Consider the following 20643-nt stretch of genomic DNA (forward strand, 5'->3'; position numbering starts at 1 on the left):
GCTCAAGCAGAGTCCTGACCGTGGTCTGGACGGGTAACGTGACCCCTAGCGGGTCTACTTTCCTGTGTGACTTAAACGCAACACGAGCACGACATCACCCTTTCTCCTGTGCAAAAACGGTTTAGTCGAAACCCATTGGTCATTGCAAGCGTCAATCAAACGCCTGGTTCGCTCCAGCGCCATTAAGATTCGCTCTATTCCAGTAATCCCGATGTATTTCATTGGGAATGATCTAACTACGTAGCACGGGGACTGTTTTTTTTTTAAGAAGCTGGATTATTGGACATATAACCGAAACAACACTGAAAAGTATGTATTGCTACATCGGAGGTAATTTTGTGTTATTTGTGAACTCATAATAACGTTTAATGTTAGTTCGTAGATAGCAGTTTACTTACTGTAACGTGAGCTAGCAGTGTTTATCCAAACATCAGTGGCCTGTCTGCGCGTGTGTGGTGGGGTGCTGGCTGCTAAGTGACTTTAAAATGGCATTTCTAACTCAGTTTGTCCAATTTAAGTACACTGTCTCCCTTGATAAAATGTTGTTAAAAATTAAAGCTAACGTTACATTTCTAAAGTGTAACCACCGTCTGTCCGTTGTTTGTGATAAGACTTTTAACGGTAACACCCATCATGTTGTCCAGTTGCTAATGCTAATGATCCAAACCGTCCCGAGCAAGCAGCAACCTCCGGGGCTGAACCGAGATGATGCAGTTTGGGTTATCTGCTGTATTAGCTACTTTTCCTGAAGGAGCAGAATCAGAGTCAAAAAATAGCTATTACACATGGACATTTACCAGGCGTTGAGTGAGCAGGCACATGATGATTTTTGTGTAGTTGAGCTGTCCACTTGTGATCAGAACCATTGGAGAGGGTGAGATCAACTAATCTTTTATGATAAAGGATTCATATTTTGATTACCCAACCAATGTGCTTCAGTATGTATCCCGCAACAAAGGCTGTTTGTTCTCTCTCTTGGTCTCAAAAAAGATAAGGACCGTGATCAATTTGACACTATATTGTGAACAAATATAGTGTGTTGCTCAAATATGGTCTGCATGCACAGAGGAAGAGTTGTTTTCCTCTCTGTAAACATATGTGTTTTCACAGAAAACTGGGCAGGGATATTATCTCATATTTTCTAAAATTTAGATAATGTAATAACATACCCTACTCAGTAGTTTTGGTTACTTTTACAGGTAACAGTGCGTACTAATTATTATATTTTTCATGAGACCATTTCAAAGAAAAAAAAAAAAAGAAATACAGAGTCAGTGTTACAGTGCTATTGTCTGCACCTGCACAGGGGAGACAAATTATGCCTAGTTGACATTTACATGCATTTGCATAGACGTCTAACATGTCCGTGTTAGCCTTGATACTTTTAACAGTCCTCTTCCCCTTGGTGCAGTCTTCCCCTTCAATTTTTCAACAATAAGGAACAAGAGTTGTTTGTGTTGTATCCTGTCCCTAGTGTTCTTATGGAATAAATCTGCTGTAGTCCTATGTGAGGGTGAATTGTAATAACAGGTGGTTAGTTTTCATGCTATATTCAATCATCCTAGTATGGTTCTAGACTCGTAACACTTAACATTAGTCACCATAACAAACTGGATGAATGGAAAACGCCTACTTGTACCTGGCAGGACAATAGCTGCCCTGTTTGTGTGTTTTCTTTATTACCAGTCACTTGGCTGTGTTTGTGATTTTAAAAAAGATCAGACTAGTTTGTCTTTTGGGGGAGGGGGTTGGACTGGCCTGCTTTTGACTCTGTGTATCTGTTTAATTGTCTTCAGCCAGTTATTTAGAAGCAAACATCTATAAGCAAATTGTGTTTTTTTAGACAGATTCTTTTTTTTAATCACTTTCTGTGGCTTTAGATTTACATTTACATTCATGAAGGATTACAGGGAAAGGGAAGGAAGGAAACGACGTTTGGTTGAGGTCCAAAAGCTACACACACAGAGGACTGAATGTCCCTTCTCCACTGAGGTCAGAGCACTGACATTTCACACACACAATCATCTGTTAAAGCTCTCTGTTTTTCATTTATTCTCTCATTAGCATCCGGTCTTCCTCTTGTCCCATTTAAAGGTCAAACATAATTAGCAGCAAACTTAGCTTGTGTTTCAAAATGCTGCCTCACTTGTATAGTATACTAGAAGCACTCTGCTTATTTTTTTGGTCCTGGTGGTAATCGTATGACAGCGTTGCTGAGTGTAGGCTGAGAACAGACACAAGTTTTTGCCTGGGTTTGGCTTCAGCTTCCTTCCCACACCCTTTTAGTAAAGACAATGCTATCAGAGGTTTTGATTGTTTAAAAAACAAAACAAAAACAAAAATGTGGTCGTGATAGTAAGATGCTTTTAAGGGGACACCCCAAAATCAAAAATCTATATTTCCATACAATCTAGATTGTTTTGGTGTGAGTTGCTGAGTTTTGGAGATATCGGCCATAGAGATGTCTGTATTTTTTGAATATAATGGGACTATATGGCACTTGATCTGTGTTACCACTACAGGTAAGAATACTACTGCCTGGGGCAAAACTCAATTTGAAAACACTACAGCTCGCATATAAAAGGTTTAATCACAATCTGATGTCTATTTAGATAGTGATGAAATGTTAAGCTTGTTGTAGTGTTTTCCATGAGTAGGTTTTTTTTCTCTCCAAGCAGTGGTAGTTTGGAGTAATTTTGGCTTTGGCTCCAGTTCATTTTTATTTTTGTCCTGGTTTTGGTTCTAGCAGGGGCAAACATTCCACTTTATACTTTAGGATGTCTTTCAGACTGAAACTAGTGTTGAAACAGTTGATAGATCAATAAGTAGACTGACTAAATATTAATCAGTGACTTTTTTCTACACTTTTCTTTTTTACACAAAATTTGATTTAACAAAAAATTAATCAATGGATTAATTGATAACTAATCATTAATTCCAGGGCAACATTAGCTGAAACACAAAATGGTTGTTATTATTATAATGTGAAGTGCCCCAGCCTACATACATACATACATACATTCACTCACTCACTCACTCACTCACTCACTCACTCACTCAAAGAAAACACATAATTTTGCATGTACCAGTAACTGTGGATATATTATGACTTGCACAATCCCTGAATTCATGTACTGAAAACAGGGGTATGTTACATATTGACTGAGTTTGCTACAATATGTTAGTGCGAACTAATGTTTAGATACATATAGAAATAGTAAACTAGAGACAAATGAGGCCTTTTGAGTGAAATTGGATTCTGAGAAATGATTGCATCACAGTGTGGTCAGTCCTGCACAGTATATTTTGCATGGGAGTTTACCTGGACATTTTCCATGGCTTACTTCAAAAGGCTGCCTTACACAGCTGAATAGTCAAACAGAACAGTGGCAAAGTCCAGTGTGGAAAGAGGAGGCGAACTCCAAATCATGACGAGTCTGTTCTTTGCTTAAATAAAACTACTGCAGGCATACAGATGAGGTTTAGGCTGGGGTTTTAAGTAACAACACTATCCTTGTGGTTTTTGTAGATTGTGGTCATATTCATTACTGCTGCAAGGACAAGGACCAGAGCCCAGCAGAAAAGTATTGATTTTTGTGTTGATGTGCATTTGTGGCTATCAGTTTCTTGGTTAGATTTTCCAGAATCTACGGTTGTTTGTCCTGCTTCCCATCAGTGCACTATGTTTGGTTTTTTTTGTTTTTTTTCCCCAGGGCTTAGATGGTCGTATGATATATTGGAGGTTGTAAAATATTTCAGATTGCTGATGTTGGGGGGAAAAAGATCTTTAGGATTCAGGATCACTAAAACATATAGGTCTAACTGCTCTTTCCATGTTGGGACCCACTAGGCCTGCAACAGGCTCAGAAACCATTTTTCACCATAAATGTGTGAAACATTGACTCCACACAGCTGTATTTATGTTGAGCCATGCCTCTGAATTTCATCTGGAGGTGATGTTTTTTAAGCCAGGAACACACTAGAAGCCTTTAAAAATTGTAAAAAATTTCCAACTATGGAAAGACTCAACAGCACACATTTGAATTAACAAAAGCATAAGTGTTCAAATTTTCTTGTTAACCAAGTCAAACTAAAGAAATCACATAAAGAGTAGTGATTGTGTAGTGTGTGTGTTTTTTTGCTTCAGAAATAGTTGCTGGGTAGAGTGTAGTATTGCAGTATTTACATTGTATTAATTTAGCAGCAGCCTCCAGTTGTATACACTACCATTAATGTTGTTACACAATTTACTGGTGTTTTTACTGTGCTAAAAGGTTTTTGAAAAAGTCCCTTGGAATATTTTTTATCTAACCTAGACAGAGTTTTATTATTTACCGTATACTCTTGTTTTTATCATTGCATTCTATCCCTGTATTTGCACTGTATCTTTCACCAGAAGTCTAGATAAAAAATAAACTAAACTAACTGGTGATTTGGACTGAAACCTTGATCAGGCAGTTAGATAAGCAAACAAGGTGTTCCAGTCCTCCTTTCCCGTAATGTAAACTTTCTATTCTCTGGAATCAGTGTGTGTTTGTTTGCGTACCCTTATGTGAAGTGTTATGGGCTGCAAGTCTTTGGCACCAGTAGCAGCTTGTTTTGCTCCCTGCACTGTGAAAGGAGAACAACTGTTAATCATCCACCATGTTCTTGAAAATAAATTGTAAGGCTGCCAGTATTTGAGAGCAGGGTTGTGTTTTATTCTTGCATTGTCATTATTATTATTATTTTTTTTTTTACCACTTTCAGGACGAATAGATAGCTGTCTGCAAAGGTGGATATCTATCTGTTTTTTGTTTTGTTTTTTAATCCATCTCTGATCTGTTTTTTACTTAGCAGTTATGAAACCAGATGCAGAAAAAATGTCTCAATTGTTCCATACGGTTTGCAGTGGTCACATTATAAATCAAATGAAATAACCTGCTATATTAGGGTTTTACTATACTGTTCTACTGTCTGCAATGGCTAGTCTATGGCTGTCTTGTTTGTTTCACAAAGATGCTTCAGGTTAGGGTTAGATTCTCTTATTCAGTTATCCGAAATGGCCTTTGCTTGTGTGTTTGTGTATTTTTTGCGTTCAGGTCATGTTGTTGCAGTAATGGGATTGCAGCACTTGAGAGCATTGTTTTTTGCTACTAAGCTGTTTGAGGCCTGTCCCAGCCTGTCTCAAGGGAAACCAGACAAGCTACATTGCAGCGTTTCTGTGACAGTTAAACACACAAACAACAGAGAATTACATACAAAAATGTGCACATGCAGGCTCATCAAGACAGAGGCTCATGACAAAATCATTGCAAAATCCTCCTTTTGTTTTTAATCAGGCATGTATCACATAGTGTACAGGCTGAGCCTTGACCTTGCATTCCCCAGCTAGATGTTTTTGCAGTTAACCTTTTTTTTTTTTCAGTATGGCAAGCTGAAACCCTTTGTATCCCCATTATTACATTAGTGTTGCAGTATTACTAATGTGGTTTTGTTGAATCCATCCTTATGCAATTATTGCATTGCAAGTATTTGACCATATTCTTAATTAGGGCTGCAACTAATGATTATTTTTGTTATAGATTAATCTGCTGATTATTTTCTGGATTCATCAATTAATCCTTTGCTCTATAAAACTTCAGAAAATAGTGAAAAATGCCTGTCTTTAAATTGCTTGTTTTGTAAGACCAACAGTCCGAAACCTAAAGATATTCAGTTTATCACATAAGACAAAGAAAAGCAGAAAATCACACAATTGAGAGGCTAAAACCAATTAATATTTGGCATTTTTGCTCGAAAAAACTACTTGATTAATGAATTATCAAAATAGTTGCCGATTAATTTTCTATCGATGTTTTTTTTTTTTTTTTTAAATTGTTTTAGCTCTATTCTTAATTTTGTTAATTACAGTTTTGCTGTAACTGCTGTAAAAGCTTCAGTGAACAGCAGTGTCACCTATCACTTGTTTATTCCATAACATTGGTATGGTAAACTTGGTTGGAGCACAGCATGTAAAAGTCCATGTATGTGGTTGTAGTGGACAGCCAGCCAAAGCCAGTGAGCAAGTTGTGGCAGTGCAACTTTCTTGCTAAAGGTTTCCGTGGAAGGAGGTGTGTTGACACTAGAAATGAATACACTAACTATGACCTTCTATTCGGTATAAACCAGGTTATGCTGGTGGATGAATATTTCCCTGGGGAAAAAAATACACAGGTAATTCTGTGCTTTACATAAGGTATCATGTATGAGTTCATCATGCTGGACCCACAGCTGTCAGCCATCTTCGTCCCCACCTTTACTGTCTCTGTCTGCCTGATCACCGTCTGGCTATTCACAGTACTATACAGTAGTAGCGTTGTTAGTAGATAAGCAGCGAAGCCAAGCCTTCAACATTCAAAAACTACACAATTTGAGAAGAGGATGTGTGTGTGTGTGTGTGTGAGTAATCTCATTCTCTGACTTGTGTTTCCACATCTCGCCTGAAAGCAGCTGCTTGAGAGATATGTTTTCTTGTGTTGATGTAAAATTTGGCTTTTCCACACAGTTGACAGGAAATCATTGCAGAAATTCAAAACTGCGCAACAGATTTTAGCTCCTCCCCAGAACCTATCATTGACAAGAGCAAACTAATGTCCAGAGACATTTTATGAAATTACTGTGCATGCCAGAATATTCCCTGAATAAGGACATTATGTTGGCATGACTCCAACTTCACAGCACAACAGCTGCCCTCAGTCCAGCACCACCTTCATAGTATAAAACAACACTGTATGTTGACAGTCAGGGAGTTTCATTTAACCAAAATAGGTTTCCCAGTTAGCTAACAAATCCTAACTGCTCACAGCTTAGGCGTTACCTTTCTTTTTTTTTTTGGTAATGTAATGTTTTGGTAATTTTTTTTCTCTTCTTCTGTCTTTTCCCACAGGGCACCCCCTGTCTGTCTTGCCTCTCAGGATGTCTAACATGGTGTTACTGTAGTGGAGAGGACCGCCACCTTATGATCTGCAGACAGTGACTCGGCCAGTCGATCACCATGCCTCGCTTAAGTGTCAGTCCCAGCTCAAAGCCTAACTGGAGCCCTGTCTGGCTCATCTGTGTTCTCCTGGGCCTCTCGGCTATACACATTCATGCTAAAGATGGTAAGAACCAAACTAAATTCCACCCTCGACATTCTGATAAATCAAAAATCTGCAACGCTCAATGCACAAGATGTTGAAAGTGTTGAACATTGAAGCAATATAGGTTTGTTCTTTGGTTCTGTGGAGCTGATACTAAAACCATTTTTTGCTGATTTAAACTTGCATTGAGTCTGTATATTAATCCTGTCCCAACCTTTTTTGTTTTTCTCCAGTCCTTACTGTACCCCAGCAGGTGAGCCTATCAGCCAACATGTATACACAGCAACTATCCATATCCTGGCTGGGAGGAGCAGCCACAACCTTTGACCTCATGATTCTAAGAACTGAATTCAATGAAACTGTCTTTTATGTAAGATCATTTCTTCTTCATTTTTTGTTAATTTGTTATTAACAAAGTTATATTACAAGTTTGTTACATTCTCATACGGAAAGGAGCTATAACCAGACTGATACAGGATTTAGCAGTCTAATAGATAATGATATATTGGCCGATATTGATTTTCTTTACACAACCTATAACATAAATAAACATTTTTGATATGGTTTCCTTTTATATTTGTTTTTTTTTAAAACAAAACTTGTCACTACTCTCTGGTGGACAAACTATAGAAGGATGATGCTGTTTCAAAACATCTTTGGCATTTCACTACTTGAATTTCTTGTCATTTATCGATATATCGGCCTGGCTGAAATATTTGTTGGGCTCTAAAAGCAACTTTCAAAGCCATATTTAGGTTATTTGCCTCTGCAGCATATTTTGCTATAATATTTTATTTGCTTTTATATTATGTCACAAGTTATGCAGATTATATAATAATTCAGAACAGTTTGTTTCTTTTCCTGCTTGAGCTATGACTATCATCACCAACAAGTATCTACCAGCTTCATGTTGTTCTGGTTCATTCCCTCACTGTGTTTTCTGTATATTACCTGTAGGAGACAGTGTCTGTGACAGTGAATCAGGTGAGTGGTCTGCACCAGTGGAACTGGACCTCTGTTGAACCTCTGGAGTGTACCTCGCTGTCGATCAAAATCCGCTCAAGAGATGGACAGACAACAAGTGAATGGAGCAACACTGAGATACTTCAAGGTCAGAGGGGCATTAATTACACCCATATATATTATAGAACACCAATAATTAAAGAAACATAAATACTGCTTTGCCTGTCCTCTCAATTTGGGATTAACATAATGCATTTATTCATTCAGGGGGAGTGAAGGCCATATCTTATTCAAATTCTTTTTCTCCGAAATCTCACTCTTAAGCCAAACATATGACTTTCCTTTGTACCTAAAATATAGATCTTTATTTATATCTCCCTCTCCCCGTTCATCGTTTATTAGAACATTTTAAACACTCTGCTTTCGTCTGTCTCCCTCACTCCTTCTTTTCAGGAAGCGATCTCCCCAGCAATGAAAAATTTCAGATGTACCCCCAGGACAGAGTTGTACATGTGGGGGCCAACACCACTTTCTGTTGCATTATGGAAGAGGGGAAAAACTTTGGAACCATCTACTACGGCAACACAGTCATGAATGCAACACGCCTGAGTAGGCGAAGTTATGCCACTACAGCGTTTAATCAGGGACCATCCGGCAGGACGGGAACCAACGTCTACGTTAACGACAACCCACAGACAAAAGTGACTGGAGCAGTGGTGTTTGTTGGATGTAAGATGAATGGATAAGAACTGAAGTGTGAATGGTTATATATCTAAGATGGGTGAATGTGGTTCGAGTGCCAGAGAGAGGGAGGTAGCACAAAGTAAACAGGTTATTAAAACAGAGAAATTATAGATTTCACTGAAGGGGTCAGTGTAAGATGCAACTTGCTTCAGTTATACTGTTATACAGCTTATGAAATGTTATTATATAAGTACGATGTGTTTAATCTGAAAAGATTCTTGAACTGACTGGTCTGTTGGTGATAATGAATGATTGTGTGAAAGAGTCTGTAGATATTCCAGAGCTTGTCTTTTAAATAAATATATTATATATTTATATCTGTTATTTATTTATATATGTATATGATTAAGCATGTAACTAAGTTTCTACTTGTTGTCCCCTTCCCCAGATCCACCACTGCCCAGTGATTTTGTGTGTGAGACTCGTGACTTGACCTCAGCTGTGTGCCAGTGGAACGAAGGACGAAACACATACTTGTATGCCAAACGAGGAACGCGCTACTCTCTTAACAAGAGGTACCACAGCCACACTTGCAAACACAAGAAATTACTCTTAAAAATAGCCAAACCTCACCTGTGCTTAGTCCACACGAGAGTTCAGTTGACAACTTTCACGCCACCTAAACGAACCAAAACATGTGCAAACACCAACCAAACAAAACAGGTTAGGTGTGGAAGCACCTTAAGATTTTAGCACCATTGTGGGCAATGAACGAAAAGCATTACATAATCATACAATGCTATCTGTATCAGACTCAGATCGAAAACGCTATAAAACAAGAAAAAGCAAAGACACAGTATATTGGAAACTCTCATAACTGTCCGGGACAGAGGTGGCAATGATGATTTTTTTTTTTTTTTTTTTTTTTGGGCCAGATTGACAGCAATTTATGGGCGGGCCAAGATATGGTGCAATGTATCCCTGCATTATTTATGATTGTTTCCCCTGCCTTTCTCTAAAAAGTGTTTTCTGCCCAGAAATAATCAACCAAGAGAGAGAGAATGACAAACAATATAAAGCACTTAGTCTAAGTAACCACTTGCTGCTTCTGTGTGTCCATTTAACATTGATAGTGGATTGGCCGTCTGCCAGACCTTTTTACAGGAATTGTCTGAAGACTGGCCAGAAGAGATGTTACATTATGAACGTGTTAAATTATAGGTTAGATTGAGCATCTGAAGTGATTATATTTTATTGTAATTTAATTTAGTTGTTTTGATTTTCACACTCTTAGGGAATCTGCTGGGGTTATTATTATTATTATTATTATTATTATTATTATTGATCTGTTTTGTTTTTGATTGTAGGAACTGTAGCAGCCAACAGCAGAAGCAGCAAGAGTGTAGTGTGGACCATTGGGAGGGTAACTTGACACTGTTAGCTGTGAATCCTCTCGGCCAGTACAGCCTCACTGACTCTGCTGAACTCAGTCACAGAAGTAGGTGTATCACCCTTACCTTACGAAATCAATTGATGGATACACATCAAGAAGAAGAATTCATATAAACTTGATTTTTTTATACCAATTTTTCTAAATAGAGTTAAACATAGACATGAAATACACCCATAATAGTTGTTTTTATTTCCTCAGTTCACTGATTGTTGTTTCACCCTTTCTCCCTTAGTCCGTCCAGTAGCACCAGCTAACCTGAACTCTTTCGTCCATGAATGGAATGCCACTCTGCTGTGGCAGTGGAAGTACAACAGCTATTCCTCCCTGGCTCTTGTCTGCCAGGTAGAGCTTGCCTCCCATGGGTACAAAACAGTGGTGAGTTGTCTGTCTGTCTGTGTGTGTTTTGCAGGGTGGGGACCACTGGTCCATGTTTGTATTTGTTTGCTCTGTCTGTCTCAATGTACAGAACCTGTTCTGTTTTTTTTGGTCCGTCTTAAATGGTTTCTGCCGGTTGTGTATACGCAGTACGTCAGTCAGACAATACCACTTCCATTCTTCTACCACATTTCCATTATGACATACTAATAACCTACCTATTACTTTCAACAAATGCAAGCTTGTACCTGCATGTTCTCTCCATTTGTGTGACCATCAATGTACCAAACAGTAATGAAGTCTAATGTATGTGTCCAGCGTACCTTCTCTGGTGTGGGTCTGCAGTCGGTGTTTCTATCGGACCTGTATCCTGATGAGGATTACACTGTTCAAGTCCGCTGCGGTGCCCAGCAGAATTTTTGGAAGTGGGGAACCTGGAGCGAACCATTTTCCTTCAGAACCAACACTTATGGTAAGGGCTTTATTTGTGGTATCTCTTTATTTTAACAGAGGTTTCAGTGAATTAGGGCTACAACTAATGTAAATTTTTATTACTGATTTTATTTTTGATTAATGATTTAGTTTATAAAATATATAAAAACAAAGGAAATGCTCACATTTTAGAAGCTGTAATTAGCTGTCCATGTGTGACATTTTTGCCTGGGGAAAAAAAACAAAACACAAATGATTTATTGATTATGAATTGTTGACAATTGTTGTCGATTTAAATTTTCTGCCGAGCGACTAATTGTTTCAGCCCTAACGTAAATGGGCATCAGTCAATTGTGCTACCAGGATGCCCCGAGCAGTTCCTGTTTAATGACTTGTAGCAAGTAATTAATGTTGCTAAATACTGACTTAATCTTAAATAATTGTTACGAATTGCTCTAAAGTATAACTAAAATGTAATGGTTTCTCTGTTCCAAAATGGAAGCTTAGCTTGTCAGTTACAAAAGACAGTAGACATTTTATAACTGTAAAACCTACTATGAAGCCAGTGTGTTCATCAAAGGCCCAGTCATCATTGTTTTGACTTAATGCATTTGAGGTATATTCATAGACATAACAAGAGTTCCTCTGACAAAAAGAAACTTCACTTGAGGTTTACTTACTGGAATTTTTTTTTTTTGTCAAACTGCTATTTCTGAAATCAATAATGAACTTTCAAGCTCAAAAGATTTCCTTTTTATTTTTAGTAGTCCTTGTATTGCTCTGTTTTCAGTAGTAGAAATCTCACTTATTTATAATTATGAAACAGCAGCACTGGTACCATTTTTCTTTTTCATCTTTTTTTTTTGTCTTCTCTCAGTTCCAGATGCTCCTGATGTGTGGATGTGGATGAACAGAGACAACACTGGGCAGGTCATTTGGAAGGTAATTTTTTTCATCTTTGAACTGAATTGTTTTAGATGGTAGATTTACAATTAACAATTAGCGTTTTTTTTTTTTTTTTTTTACTGTGGCGAGCACATATTTACAGCATGTTCACATAAGCCACAATCAGATGATGAGCAAGTGCATTGCCTGTCAGGGTTCAGTCTTTATCCTTTGTTTCTGGCTTTCTATCCCCTTCCTCCTTTTGCTCTCTCCATTTTGTCATAAAGAAGCTTGACCTGTTTTGAATATATAACATGAATATCTGAAATTATAAGTAAAATGTGATTTAAAATAGTCTCATCTTTCTCTGTCCCCACTTCCTTCCCTTTCACTTGATTTCTTCTAGCCTCTGACTCGAAGACAAAGCCATGGTCAGATCACAGGTTATGAAGTTACTCTCTGGAGCCTTGAAGAAAATCTACAGCACACAGAAATCTTTTCACCGGATACTTCTGCTGCTCCAATCAACCTCACACAGATTGCTACCTTCAGTGACAAGGTCATAGCAACCGTCATTGCAAAGAATGCTGATGGGGTGTCTCAGCCTGCAAGTGTACTTATACCTCTACGTTTGACAGGTATGTGGAAACGGAGGGAGACTGTGTTTGGGATGTTTTAGCATGTAAGGCGCAAGTAAGAAGGCAAAAAGTAATTAGTTTCTCAAAGGCACAAGTTTAACTTCATGTGGCGTAGATATGTTCAGTCATATTTTTAGGTATGGAGAGCAACTGGTTGATTTGTCTGTTTGGTTCCAGCAGTCATGAAACTTTGTAGCAAAACTTGTTGCCACCATGGGTTCCCCAGCATAAACACATACACAGCAGTGTGTTCCAAAGGTAACGTCTTTTATTGTCACAGTCTGCTCACACACGCAGTTTCCACATAAACCATAAACGAGCCGACCGTGCACCTCTGGTTGCCCTGCTTCCCTCACGCTGGTGTCTGTGGCTCTTCTTAATTCTTGAGTACAAACAAAACCTCACAGCCGGTGTGGTGCCATGTGCTGGCCACAGGTTCAGCAAGCTACTGCTTATAAAGGGAGAGCACAATTAGTCTGAGACAATTTACTCTCCCTGGCACTGCTCACCTGAGCCACTCCCCCACCTCTCTCTCCCTGCAGCTGCCTGCTAACCATGCCCACCTCCTCTCACTTGAAAGATTAAAGCAGCAGTCAAACTAACTAAAATGGAAGGGATCTCTGTCTGTGTATGCCTGTCCTTTGATTTTCTCAACAACCGTTCATCTGATCGACTTCACAGTTGGCGGGTGTATTGCTGAGGACTCAAGGAAGTGCAATGTCAAGTGGGAGCTCTTGAGATCTACAGGACACATTTATTAGTAATGTGTTATTACCACGAGAAGTACACACTGTTTAGTGTATTGAGAGGCGACCCCAATTAACTGTTACACCTCCGAATGGCATGCTGGATATAGCTCATTCTCCGTCGCTTGTTAGAGTACATTTAATAACAGGTGAAGAAAGAGAGACTGGAGATGTTACATTGTGGCAAAGTCTTGTAAGTTTACCGTTTTGTTAAACTTAAACATTTCAAACATCAGTGATGTCACTTTTGTAATGAACGCTTTTGTTCCCTGAAATAGCCTGGGCCCAAATAGCTAGCTGTTACCAATGACAGTAGCCAGTTGGTTATCGCACGTTGGCTATTAAGTTGAACACTATTGTTGAGTGTTAAGTTGTTTGGGTGAGCGGTTCTCGAGAAAGCTGCAAGCAGCAAAACCGGAGGGCAAGCAATTGGCCCATTCTGAACAGGCACGTTTTGAACGGGCACTTATCTAGGTAGTTTATAAAAGGAGAATATGAAGACATGCATTTTTTTTATATTCCTGTATGCATATTTTCTTTTTTCCAGATGTGAAACCCCTCGTGGCAGTTTATGCGGACGGAGGTTTCCCTCTGTTCTGGCAGGGCGATGCCAATGCCACCTGTGGTTATGTGGTAGAATGGCATGATTCCTCCTGCATGTGGGACTGCGCTGTGGATTGGGTCAAGGTGGCCGCTGGAAACACTAATGTCTCTATTGAATCAGGTATGCCAGCCTTGATGCCTTAATTTTTAAAAGGAAACATCCAAGTCTGTGATAGTGTTTAGTAATTTACGTAATTTAAGTACAGGATTTTCACCTTCCCGCATACTCAAACGTAACTTCAATCTTTAGTATCTGCCAATAAGGGGCTGCCAAATTTGAAATTATACTGTACAATACATAATAATCTCTTTCTTTGCCATCAGCCAACTTCCAGCAGGGTGTGAGGTACAGCTTTTCCCTGTACAGCTGCTCCTCGGAGGCCCCAGAGCTGCTGCAGCGCTGGCAGGGATACACGCAGGAGCTGGGTAAGGATAGCACTGCATGTGGAAAGCTTATCTTTTTAGAAGAAGCAGTAACTTTAAAAATCACACTTCTCTTTCTTTCCTCCTTTCTTTACGGCTTCCACAGTCCCTTCTAGTTCTGTCCCTCTGTCAGCCAGACAGCAGGACTCTGATATTCTCCTTACCTGGGGAGAGATCCCACTGGTCAACAGAAGAGGCTTCCTCCTGGGCTACAACATTTACATCAGTAATGGCTCCCAGCTCACACTTTTAGGTAAATGTTATTATGTGAACTGTAAACAGTACAGCTGTTACAGTAGAGTGCTTGAATCAAATACAAAACGTGCATAATTCGTGTTATTACAACATTCATCAAAATGTTATTGAAAGTGCATTTTGTACCCTGTTAAACTCACTCCCTTTCCTCCTCATTGCTCCCTCTCCTCCTCTCTTTTCCTCTGTCTTTACTTTCTTTCCCGTCCCTCTCTACCTTTTTGTTTTTTGCCTTGTCCTTTGAACAGCCAATCTGTCAGACCCAGGAAGCAGGAACTACACTGTAAAAGGTTTCTCCTATAAAAAGGGCTCCTATAAATTTACTGTCAAGGCCTACACCTCAGCAGGCGAGGATACGGGCGGCACTGCCTCCGTAACGCTGGAGCCATACAGTATGTGAATGTATAGTTATATCTATATAGCTACAACTGGTAATTAACATTTGTATTTATTCTATTCCTATTATTTGAGGCTACAAAAGATGCTCTTTTGAACTGTGAACTCTGAACTGTGATTTGCTCATCCTCCCAAAGTCAGGGTAAAGCCACAAACACTCTGTAGGGGTGGGTATCGTTAGGATTGTATCTTTATCTTATCCATACTCTTATCGGCCTGGTTCTTTATCAGTATTCTTACCGGTTCTTTTTCATTACTAAAGAATTGGGTATTTTTATTTATTTATTATCATTTTTAAAAAAAGAATAAATTCATAACAGAATTAGAATTTATTTAAATTTTAAATATAACTAAATATTGTTTCTATAGCAGCAGGAGTAAAGTTCACAACAGCAAAGTCCCTATATACACTCAATAATATCTCACTGGAAACAAATCTAAAATGTCAGTCAAATAAATAATATTCCTGACATTAAAATATGAAGAACACAGACAGACAGTATCAGTCCTTCCTCCTGTCCTCCTCCCTCTGCTGCTGCTGTGATCACGCTTGTAGAGAGAGGGGCTGGTTTGTCTCAGCCAGCAGTAAGTTTATAAGAATTTGCCAAATTTTAAGATTAGTGACAAACTAAGATAAGCAGTTAGGCTACATACAGACAGCTTTCGTTTTAGCTTGACTGACTGAGAGTGACAGATGCTTTGCTGAAGCAATGGCACACTACACAACGTTAAAGATCTTTTATGTTAATATGAGAAATGTAAAAATATTTTCGGTTCATTATAAAACTGTGGCGGGGGAAACACTGTATCTAATATTATTACTGTCTTGTCCTGACAGCTGATTGGCTCATCCTGGAAATCTTGGCTTCTCTGGGAATCACAACCTTATTCCTGTTCATTGTCACCTTCATTTGCTACAAGAAAAGGAAATGGTGAGACTGTTATGATCCCATCCTGTGTCTCTCTCCTATTTGTGTGTGTTGCATAAATAATGTAACAATTATACACAAAGCAACATTTGTAAAGATATCTAACACATTGGTGAAAACCCAGTATAAGCAGCAGCTTATTCTCTAAACTGTATCGAAGAGGAGCTGCTATTTGAATTTGTTTAGGCTTTTTATGATACTGTATGTTACAAGTGACATTTTTGCTTTGTCACCAGGGTGAAAAAGGCATTCTATCCAGACATACCTGAGCCCAAGCTGCCTGGTGATTGGTCCAGGACACAGGTACTGTATTAGCCTAATCCAATCTGATCCTCACAACTAAAATCATTGTATACTAATTCTATAGATAGAATAGATCTATCTCGAGATTTTTATATATATCTCTCTCGATAGATCTTTACAACTGACCATTCCTATTTTTGTGTTTTTGAGGCGGTTTTCTCCTGTTTAAACTGACTCAGTAAAGCGTTTAATAACTCTCTCACAGGGGCCGTTGGATTTGAAGCCGTCTCCCCACAGTATGGTCCACATTGTAGAAAAGCCTGAGTGGGATTCTAGTAAAGAAGTGCTTGTTGTCATTCCTGAAGAAGACGAGGATGAAGACGGGCAGGGTATTGGAGACGAGCCAGTTGACACAGATGAGCCAACCTCATTACGCTACTACAACCAAGTGGTAGATGAGCGGCCCATTAGACCGTTTTCCCCAGACTCCTCTGCTTCCTCTGCATCTTCTTTGGATTCAGCACGCACCGATGTGACATACACAGGGATTCAGACCTCAGGGTCTTCTTTGGTCTTCCAGCTGGATTCACAGGGCTCCTCTGAGGGCCACCAACCCCAGGCTGATCTGTCTGTCAGCTGTGGAGGTGGAGGAGGGGGTTACCGACCCCAGATGCAACCTAGAGCCCCAAGTGATGACATGGGCTTATCTTCACACGAGCCTTTCCTAGAGCCTCAGGCTGCCAGTGCTGGGGGCTACAAACCCCAGAGCTCCTGGCATTTGGACTCCCCTGTAGAGGCTGAGGAAAGTGGTGGCCTGGCACCCTCTCTTGGATCCCCCACCTCTGTTGCTTCCACTCAGTTCCTCCTCCCTGATGGAGCGGAACATGCAGAGGAGAAACGACAGCTGTCATCATCTGCAGCAACCTGGTTCACCAACCTGCTGTCATCCACAAAACCGTGATTTCATTTCTCTCTCACTCACTCGCTCACTAGCAGCCAGGCCAAGGGGGTTAACATAAAACTTTCAGATTCATTACTGTTACCAGTGTCATGCATCAAACAAGCCTAGCCCATATGGTCTAGGTAAATATCGCCTCTGATGTAACACTACATTCTTATAGTGGCACTTTGACAGCAGGTTAATTATGCTATTTAAGGTGTTTATTCCAAACATAAAGAAATACACATATACTGTAGTTAATTTTCTCTTTCATGCAGATATAAAAGATATCAAAATCTGTATATTTATACATCAAAACATTTCTATTCTGACAACAAATCTCATCAAAAGATTTCTTCATACCTCTTTTCCACCATATTTATTGCACACCCTGGCAACCTGGTGGCTGTTACGTCCTCTCACTGCCTTTTCAGTTTGAGTTTCAGTTGAGTATATCCAGTTTTTTGCTTGCATTTCTAATGTTTTTATTTTTTGTGATGTGAACTATACTACAGAAGGAAACTGAAAGCAAGAAAGTTTCAAACCGAAGAACACTACAAAAGAACAGTTTCAGTAGAAAGTAGTTAAGTAGACAGAAAACTTCCCCCTCATTAATATCCATGTCTTCTGCTGGTTGGTTATTGAGTTAATCATGCCTGTTTTCTTGCTTGACAGCTGATGAGCTACTGAATTGGGGGGAGGCATGTTTACTTTTAAAGAAACTATACAATTTGAAAGGTATGTAAAGATGGCAATGTAGCTCTCATCCTTACAGACGTGATCTATTTTTCACAAATGAACAGTGAGATGTTACTTGAATGAATGAGAACAGTTGTTATTTTACATAGATACAGGAGTGGTGCTTTCTATTGTCTGGGATTGTATGGGTGATGAGCCCAGTGGATATACACTGATATAAGCTAGAACATAAATACAAACTGATGTAATTTAATGAACGAACACATTATTGTGTATTATGTTACTTTTGAGATTTCTGTTGTTGTTTTGTCTTCCTTAACCAGTAGGGTTTTTTTTTTTTTTCATTCTTTTTGTTTTCTTGTTAAGAAGCTCATTTCAGTCAGACCAGTGTCCTTTTGTTAATATAATGTTAATGTGTCGGGCATTATCATCAAGCTGATGATTGGTATTGAACAAATTATGAAAATTAACTTGGATGGGTTATTACAGTGTTTAAATTGCCTTGATAAATGTAATGCTTCCATTAGTTTGCACCATATCACATTTCACCCACTGCCTTGCTCATAAATGTTATGTTTAGTGAAAAAGAATATCTTAATGTAATGCAGTTCAGAACTGATTGGAAATTTATTTTGTTGGACATACAACAGATTCCACTGCCACTGAGCGTAATGTACAAAGGATGTTTTAATTAAATTTTAGTACATGCTGAAATTTCTAAACTTTGGTTGCATTATAATTGCATTGATATTACTCTCAGCCCTCTCAGTATATTTATGTGGATGTGAAGAATTATTTTTATTTGAACCAGTTGCTTTATTTTCAAGCCCAGAGAGATGGCTGATAATGCATTTGATGTTGATTTGCTGTGCTTGGAAGTGTGTTTATTTTTAGGGAGATCTAAGTCTACATTACATTTAATGTTTTTTTATTTTATTTACATTTTTTTAATGTGACTAGGATCTTTTCATTACAAATTTTTCCTGAAGCCTCCTTGTAAAATGTGTGATTGGAAAAGAGGATGAAGGAGAAAGCATTTAATGGGAAATGACCAAAAATGTCCAGAAATGCTATAATTTAGCTTTTGTTGACTAAAATGTGGGGAAATGACCTTGTGGATATCGGTTGCTTGACAGCACTTTGGCATCTCCATAATGGTGTCAAACATAGCCTACTAATTGCCCAAGTGCTCCACATACTCCATTTGCTCTCTACTCTTGTGTACAGTGTGGGTGTTAAGGACGCACCATTGGCATTCAAAAGCATCATTATGCAAATATTAGCCTTCGAATCCAGTGATAACCAGGATGTTTATTTTATCATGTTCTTAAGAGTCTAGCCCTGGCTTGCCTGTGTGGCAGCCTGTGGTCTGTTGTTTCTCAGTGCCTCCAGCCAACAAGCTTTAAGTAAAACTACTGTGACATAAATGATGATTTAGATTAACTATAATCGATAGCTTCATTGATGAACTGATAACAGGCAGGCAGTCCTCTTTGACTACGGAGAAAATGTATCCCTTCTTTCTCTTTATGTTGTCACACTGATCTGAATTTTTACTTGATTAATGGGGCAAAATGGTTAAAAGAATTTTGTCAAAAGCTACACTTTGCACCAGTCAAATTAAGTAAAGAGTGAACCAGCCTGTTGCATTGTGTAAGATCAGTGATCACTTCAAGGCAGTGGTAAAGGGGGGATATAATTTTGAGTACTTAAACATGGCTGCAGATTCTATTCATTTGAAGCCTGAACAAACAAGCAGGGTTTTGGAGACAAACCTATGAACGCTGTGTGTTACATTTTACATTTATGTTGATTTGGATCAACAAAATGGCACCTTTTTTTTTTTTTTCTCTGTTTTTATACAACTAACTGTACATAATTGTAATTTTCTTTCATTTATTCCCTTCTGACAATACAAAATCTTATGTTGATTTACATTGGAAATGATACTCCATATACTACAACAGGCAGAGTTAATGTTGACTAACCAGCTTTCTTATAATAAAGGCAAATGTTTGTGTTGATGACACCAAATATATATATAGAGTCCTATGAAATGTAGAGGCATCACACTGTATATTTGTTGTGTGTTTAAACACATGGAATTGTTTCTAAATGTGTCGGTCAGTCATGTAAACTTAATCAGAATTGTGATCCTGTCTTCTAATAATATTTTAGCCTGCTTTGCAGTCTTATCTTATCACAGCAGTGTCGCTTTGCCAGTAGGGCTAGATTACTCACCATGCAGACTCATATATGGCAACTGTTGATATGATGCAATTTTACATTCAGGCCACTACTTTTTTCCATTATCCATATACATTTTTAATTGGAGCTTGTGATTACTGTGTAGAACATTACTGACTTACACATTGTCATCTCTTGCCCTAGATGTTTTTGCGAAATCAGTGCATGCTGTATAAACTATTACTACAAAAAAATGGCTCATAAATCCTTAAAACTCGATGTTTATGTTACCGTATGGCTTTAAAACACTCACACTGACTAATGTGCATGACAACATGACTTAAGTATTGTGCACCTGAAAAAGGCTTTCATTTCTGAAAATGCTTTTATATTTCATGATATTTTGCAAAACATTTTACTATTGATTGAATGAAAAGAGAAGAGTGCTTCTGAGTGAATAAATAAATGTTAACACTAATAACAAAATGAAATGCTACTTGTTTAAAGGCAATAAAGTTATTCATCTGACCACTTGTCAGTTTGTAAGTGTTGATCACTGTTCATCTGTTGCCAATTGCCATAATCAATGTGCTAAACATCACTGTCAAGTAAATTTTTCAGTCCAATGAATATAAGTTATTATTTCGTTCCCTAATTAGTCAAGGATGGCTGCAGGCAAGTGTTGCTAAAAATAC

General features: G+C 38.5%; 1 protein-coding gene across 5 annotated transcripts; it reads left to right on the forward strand.

Moving 5' to 3' along the window:
* The first annotated feature begins 152 nt into the window (after positions 1-152).
* lifra (LIF receptor subunit alpha a) lies at positions 153-20476 on the forward strand. Of its 5 annotated transcripts, none has more exons than XM_044197916.1 (19): positions 153-309; positions 6908-7121; positions 7334-7470; positions 8058-8211; positions 8517-8792; positions 9196-9322; positions 10115-10245; positions 10433-10575; positions 10894-11047; positions 11885-11949; positions 12299-12530; positions 12708-12788; positions 13824-14000; positions 14204-14305; positions 14409-14555; positions 14803-14946; positions 15789-15882; positions 16116-16182; positions 16388-20476. In XM_044197916.1, exons 2-19 carry the CDS (start codon positions 7016-7018, stop codon positions 17081-17083), a joined length of 3033 nt encoding a protein of 1010 aa, XP_044053851.1. In that variant the 5' UTR covers positions 153-309; positions 6908-7015; the 3' UTR covers positions 17084-20476. The 5 variants fall into 5 exon arrangements, with proteins under 5 accessions (XP_044053851.1, XP_044053855.1, XP_044053852.1 ...); XM_044197920.1 differs by having other exon boundaries at positions 12711-12788; XM_044197917.1 differs by having other exon boundaries at positions 182-330.
* Positions 20477-20643: the final 167 nt, after the last annotated feature.

Source organism: Siniperca chuatsi, linkage group LG5 (assembly GCF_020085105.1).
Source record: "Siniperca chuatsi isolate FFG_IHB_CAS linkage group LG5, ASM2008510v1, whole genome shotgun sequence".
In the NCBI taxonomy this organism is placed as follows: domain Eukaryota; kingdom Metazoa; phylum Chordata; class Actinopteri; order Centrarchiformes; family Sinipercidae; genus Siniperca; species Siniperca chuatsi.